Source organism: Cryptomeria japonica, chromosome 9 (assembly GCF_030272615.1).
Source record: "Cryptomeria japonica chromosome 9, Sugi_1.0, whole genome shotgun sequence".
Lineage (NCBI taxonomy): Eukaryota > Viridiplantae > Streptophyta > Pinopsida > Cupressales > Cupressaceae > Cryptomeria > Cryptomeria japonica.
Genome location: NC_081413.1, coordinates 536569353 through 536575425, shown reverse-complemented (window position 1 = coordinate 536575425; position 6073 = coordinate 536569353). Strand labels below are relative to the sequence as shown.

Genomic DNA, 6073 nt, shown 5'->3' with positions numbered 1-6073 from the left:
ATTATTTTGTGAAATCTTATTTTTTTTCAATAGTTCATTTCAAATTGTTTTTAAATTGAATGCAAATATCTTCATAGACTATACATTTTATGATAACGTGCTATTCTTTTCTTAATCTTTCTTCTGATGAAACTGGAATTCAATTAAAATTTTAGATTTTTCTTCAATAGCTACTTTCAAATAAAATTTTGACTCTTCAATTAAAATTTTAGCTTTTCTCTTAATCGTAACTATCAAATAAAGTTTTTTCATTATGCTTCCACATGAAATTGAATTCTTTAACATCATATGATGAATGATTTTACATAATAAATGTTTCTGACCAATATATTTTGTCAATCTTGAACTTTAGGAACATTCGAGGAAGAAACAAATTTGTCAGCAACATCTACATGTTTTTAATATAATCCAATCTGTACGTATTACTCCTGTTAAGTCCAACCTATTGATGAAGAAAAGATAGCAAAAGTTGCAATGGCATCTTCATCCTCATCTCACCAAAAAGTTGCAGATGAACATCGATCAATGGCATCTTCATCCTCATCTCACCAAAGAAATGTGGATCACAGTCACCACGCTTTCTCTGGAATTGAACCTGACAGCATAAGGAGGAAAGTCGAGGAATCTTCAAGATTGTTTCATGTGTTCATCAATCACAGAGGCCCTGATGTCAAAAGAACTCTAGCCCTTCAGCTTTACAAGTCTCTTTCTAAGTGAAGAATTAAGGTATTTCTTGATTCAGAAGAGAAAGAACTTGGGCATTCATTTCCTTCAACCATTGAGAAAGCTGTCAACTCTGCTTCTATTCACATCGCTATCTTCTCGAAAGGATATGCAAAGTCTCCATGGTGTTTGGCAGAACTGGTTCTCATGTTACAGAGTAAAGCAAAGATTATTCCAGTGTTTTACGGTGTTCAGCCTTCGGATCTTCGCTTCATAGAGAGGGGAAAGTATGCCAAAGCATTCGCTAAATATGAAAAGAAGAAGAGATACTTGGAGAAGCTGAAGGAATGGAAGAAAGCCCTCCATGTTGTTTCGTTCATCACAGGCTATGTAGTCAGCAAATTCAAGTAAGATCTCTGTCTTTGTACTGTAATCACGAATTCTATTTTTGTGGGTTTTTATGCATGAAATTTGTTGATTTTAGTTGGCCAAAGTTCATCCTTATCAAAATCCACTTTTCCCTTGTAAAGGATCGGTGACTGCCAAGACATAATATCAGCTGTGCAAAAAGAAGTGGAAAGGACAAAATCTTTACATGTTGCTAAATACCCAGTGGGACTTCCCAAGCTCGTGGAAGATTTTCAAGTGCACTGTCTTGATGAGCTTGTACATGATATTGAAAGGCAGTGCGAGATGGATGGAGGAGGAGAAAGGAATTCTCAGATCGTTGGTATTTATGGAATGGGTGGGGTAGGGAAAACAACCCTTTCAAAGGAGATGTTCAACCGAAAGCGCTCACAATATAGTCGAGACTGTTTTCTGTTCGATGTGAGGGCAGCCTATGCAAATAACAATTTTCCTTCTTTACAAATGAAACTCCTCAAAGATCTGTTCCAGGAAGACGGACTAAATTTTCAGTGTACAGAGGAAGGAATAACTCATATCAAGGATTGCATAGGAAGGAGCAAGCAGCTGAGTTTCCTAATTGTTGTAGATGATATTGATGAAGCGCAACAGTTAGATGCTCTACTCATCATGGATATGCTGAACAAGTCAGTTGATAGCCTTGTAATTGTTACAACCCGTGATGTAGGGATCCTTATAAACTCTGGAATTACAGCTACTTATCATCTCAAAGGAATGCATAGAGATGATGCAAGAAAGCTGTTCTGTTGCCACGCTTTCGGTGAACCCCATGCAGCTAGCGGTTACGAGAAACTTGTTGATGCCTTCTTAAATGTATGTGGAGACTTACCTCTGTCTCTTCAGGTTATAGGTAGACACCTTTATGGCAGAGATCAGAGTTATTGGAAATTAGAATTGAATAAGGTTAGCAAGACACTGCCTCGAGACATACATCGAAGTCTCAAAATAAGCTTTGATGCATTGGACTTCGAGGCAAAACAAATTTTCATGGACATCGCATGCTTTTTCATCAACAAATCAAAGACTATTGCCATGAGAGTATGGGAGGGTTCGGGATGGAACTCTCAACATGCAGTGGAGACATTAAAGAATAAGTGTCTTGTTGAAGAACTAGAAGAAGGCTGGACTTTTAAACATGGTTTGAAAAGACTAGACTGCCACAATAGGCCTGTATTGAGAATGCATGATCATCTGCGAGACTTGGGAAGAGAAATGGCAAATGAAGTGGGTCATCCTCGTCGCCTCTGGCGTCGTCAAGATCTTGAATATCTGGTATGCGTCTTTCTCTTATTCTCTACCAAGTTTCTGTTTTCTGTCGAGTGACATTCTGAATCATTTAAATTCTAAATAGAACACATGTCTGTGATTGTAGGAATCATTAGGATTCAGAGACATCCTCGCTCAAACCAAAGACAGATGTTTCCATTCCTTTCTTGACAGGTCCATGGATTCTAAAATTACATACTTTCTAGGGGAATCAGATGTTAGTGCTGAGAGTTCAACTTCTTTGTTGTGGCTTCAGCTTGAGTATCAGGGTTTTCAGAATCAGAATCAGCTTAAAGTGGATTTCAATATCTTACAGCCATTCATTCCTCAATGGATTCCACTTAAAAATTTGCAGTGTTTAAAAATCAGCAACTTACTTCTGGAAACATTGTGGCAGAGCAATGTACAGGTATTTTGTTCTCCACAAAAATCTCATCGGTAAATTGATAGAATACATTACGTTATCATAATTTCCTGACTCTTGTTAGCCATTGGATGTAAGTTCATAACAAATTTATTTTGATTTTCGGGCACCTTCCCAATTGAAAGAGCTGCACATTCATCAAACCCTTTTGAACGAATTTCCAGATTTACTGGGATTATCAAATAAACTGGAAAAGGTAGTCTTAGATTCTAAATATATGAAAACAGAAGGTTGGTCTTTATTGGGATCCCTGAGAATGAATTTGTCTTCTTTGAATTTAAGGTTTTCGACTTTAAATTTTAAAAGGGGAATTGATTTGCAGTAGTACAGAAGAGGGTACTCCTTGTAAGTCCTTGTTAATACGCAACTTCAAACCAGGTTTGAAAATGGATTTGAGTGATAGAAAGAAGTCTGGCAGCGTTAAGGCCCCATTCAGAGGCACCGAAAATCTAGAGATGAGGGATATAGGTGTCTCCAAAATCCTAATCTGTGGAAATTATTTTCCCGACCTTCATACCTTCATGCTTTATGACATGGACAACTTATTTGAAGTACAGTTGACAAGAGTAGAGACATTGAAATCTCTTGATGTTACAAACTGTAAACGCCTCGTGAGATTGTCAGCAACATCTGATCTAAGCAAGCTGGTAGATCTGAAGATTAGTCAATGCCCACTGCTTCAGGAATTCAGTGTTGTATATTTCAGCTGCCTGGAAAAAATTGTAATTCAGAATTGCAGCCTTCTGCAATGCGTGTCAGGAATATCATATCTTAAGAAGCTGATAGAATTGAATATTTGTCAATGTCCAGAGCTTCAAGAGTTAAGTGTTGTACAGTTGAACCACCTGAAAAGATTTATAATTCATAATTGTAGGCATCTGAAGATTTTGTCAGGAATTTCTAATCTTACAAAGCTACTAGAACTGAACATAAGTAAGTGCCCAGCGCTCCAGCAGTTAAGTGTTTTAAAATTGAGCAACCTGGAAAAATGTGTCTTTCATGATTGTAGTCATCTAAAAATTGTGTCAGGAATATCTCATCTTACAAAGCTAGTGGAGCTGGATATTAGTCAGTGCCCAGAGCTCCAGGAACTAAGTGATCTCCAATCGAGAAATCTGGAAAAAATTATACTTTGTAATTGTAAAATCAAGTCAACAATATCTCATCTCACAAAGCTCGTAGAGTTGGAGATTTGTGAAAGTCCGGTGATTGGGCGGTTGTGTCTAGCAGATCTGAACAGTCTGAAGAGAATTAGAGTTGATGATAATGTGAAGCTGACATATTTTGAATTGGCTGGTTGTGAAAATTTGAAAACAATATCAGGAATGCTTAATCTTGAAAATCTTGAAACATCAAACATCAGCATTACTGGCTGTCCGGAGCTTAAGGAGTTGCCAGTTCTTCGAGGTCCAAGTTGCCTCGAGATGATTACAATAGATGGATGTAGACAGCTCCATCGTCTTCATTTGTCCCAATTTAAAAATTTGAAAAGAGTGACAGGTAAATTTGATCTGGCAGAGTTGTTCATATCAGATTGTCCGGAGCTCGAAGAGCTGCCCTGTTTTGCACGTCTAACATTGCTTAAGGAGATTACCATTGTCAACTGTGGTAAGCTGTATAGCATTACTTTGCCTATAACACTTGTGGAACTCAGATTAGAGAGCTGCAGACAACTGGAATTTGTGGCAGCGATTTGTGATGACAGTGAATGTCCGGAGGTTGGGCTGTTGCCATGTGTTGCCCGAGTGAGCTGCCTGCAGTGGATTACAATTCAGAGTTGTGAGAAGCTACAGACAATACAAGGCATTCATGAGCTATATTCTTTGAAAAGTATGGGACTTTCATATTGCAGCAATGTAGCAATACAGAACTGCATTCCCATGTTGAAGGTACTGACTCGACGACTTCTTTTAACAATCAGCCACATTTTTCCTTTCCCCAAAATTTTTACATTGTTTTTTCTTAAATTTTTAGATTTTTGGGTTTTAGGATTAAACTGTATATTTTTTCTATTATGATGAATCCTCTATCATATTTTATGATCCATCAAAGAGATTATGAAACATACAATCCAAAAAATTGATAAAAAAGTTAATACAATTTAATCTAGAACAATACAAGATCTTCTTGCTTCTCTTGTTTCTCATTTTTTTTTGCTTCTCTTGTTTCTCTTTTTTTTTATAAATAATGTTTTACACCTGTATAAATGAAGCTTTTTCTTCCATTCCTTGATTGCAGCGGGTCCCGTCAGAAGTCCTCATATTTATTGGAAAAGCAGCAGATGAAGCCTACTCAACTTTAAGCCCGCATCTCTTTTCTGATGCTGATTCAGTCATTGCAGAAATCAATACTCAGGGCAGAGATGAACAGGAAGAAATTAGAACTCAGGGCAGCGATGAACACGAATCAATATGGGAATTGAATACAGTCATCGTATGCGCTTTGGTTATGATTAATGGTTGTACCCAAATCAAGATGATAAATAAATCCCTCGAAGACTGTTATTGCAATCATTTGTGGCCATGCAACGTGCAACAAGGAGATTGTATAATTACCATGGTAATGACTGATCAACATAAAATGAACTGTTTCAATGATCATCGTCAATTTGAAGATGTTCTGGTGAAGCATGGAATAATGAAGAAAGCATATAAGGTGGTCGTAAACAAAGGTGAAGAGCGGATAATTCAGCCTGTACTACATACAATTGTTAATAAGCTATACCAGAAACAATAGGGCAAGTATGTAGAAGACCTGTGTAAGAAGATTATCACCATGAGATTATGGGAGGGTTTTATGAAAGTTTCTAAATGCAATTGTGACGATTTGTATGCTTTTTAATTGTCAAAATAGTAAAAGCATGGAAAAAGGGGAAAATTCATGTTGAAAGAGGAAGTTTTCTGTTTTCTTTGTGATTTGTGTCAAAGTGGTTTTCGAAACCATTTGTGATTTATGGTTTCTCTCATGCTTATTTGGTGTTTCAGTTGAAGGAAATAGATGTTATTCACAGAAGTAAAGAAGTGCTGCAGAAATTTAGAGAGAAGTTGTATTGATGTAACTCTTTTGAAGATTAATACAAGTCGTGGGTCTCTTTGTAGTGGAGTTTTTTCCCAAAAGGGTTTCTCCACATAAATTCTTGTGTTATGGTTTGCATTATTTTGTTATCCATTAACATCTCTAATTTATTGTTATCTGTTTGTTTGGTTGCATAAAATTATTTGCATATTTACATTGTATGTTTTATCCTATTTTTCAACATTTGGTATCAGAGTCAAGTTGGCTTAATTTGAGAAG

The 6073-nt window shown here is 36.7% G+C and overlaps 2 protein-coding genes across 2 annotated transcripts; both read left to right on the top strand.

Moving 5' to 3' along the window:
* The first annotated feature begins 401 nt into the window (after positions 1 to 401).
* On the top strand, positions 402 to 2797 carry LOC131077100 (disease resistance protein Roq1). Its single transcript, XM_058014526.2, has 3 exons — positions 402 to 1070; positions 1194 to 2361; positions 2462 to 2797. Exons 1-3 carry the CDS (start codon positions 871 to 873, stop codon positions 2795 to 2797), a joined length of 1704 nt encoding a protein of 567 aa, XP_057870509.2. The 5' UTR covers positions 402 to 870.
* Positions 2798 to 3156: 359 nt separating this feature from the next.
* LOC131855936 (uncharacterized) lies at positions 3157 to 5668 on the top strand. The gene is made up of 2 exons (XM_059211368.1): positions 3157 to 4668; positions 5018 to 5668. The coding sequence occupies exons 1-2, from the start codon at positions 3166 to 3168 to the stop codon at positions 5513 to 5515; spliced, it is 2001 nt and encodes a 666-aa protein (XP_059067351.1). The 5' UTR covers positions 3157 to 3165; the 3' UTR covers positions 5516 to 5668.
* Positions 5669 to 6073: the final 405 nt, after the last annotated feature.

Excerpts from the sequence above, each read along its gene's own strand:
- LOC131077100 (XM_058014526.2), top strand. The coding sequence starts at position 871 with ATGTTACAGAGTAAAGCAAAGATTATTCCAGTGTTTTACGGTGTTCAG. Across the intron at positions 1,071-1,193 it reads TATGTAGTCAGCAAATTCAA|GATCGGTGACTGCCAAGACA; the intron begins GTAAGATCTCTG and ends TCCCTTGTAAAG. Across the intron at positions 2,362-2,461 it reads GTCAAGATCTTGAATATCTG|GAATCATTAGGATTCAGAGA; the intron begins GTATGCGTCTTT and ends CTGTGATTGTAG.
- LOC131855936 (XM_059211368.1), top strand. The coding sequence starts at position 3,166 with ATGGATTTGAGTGATAGAAAGAAGTCTGGCAGCGTTAAGGCCCCATTC. Across the intron at positions 4,669-5,017 it reads ACTGCATTCCCATGTTGAAG|CGGGTCCCGTCAGAAGTCCT; the intron begins GTACTGACTCGA and ends CCTTGATTGCAG.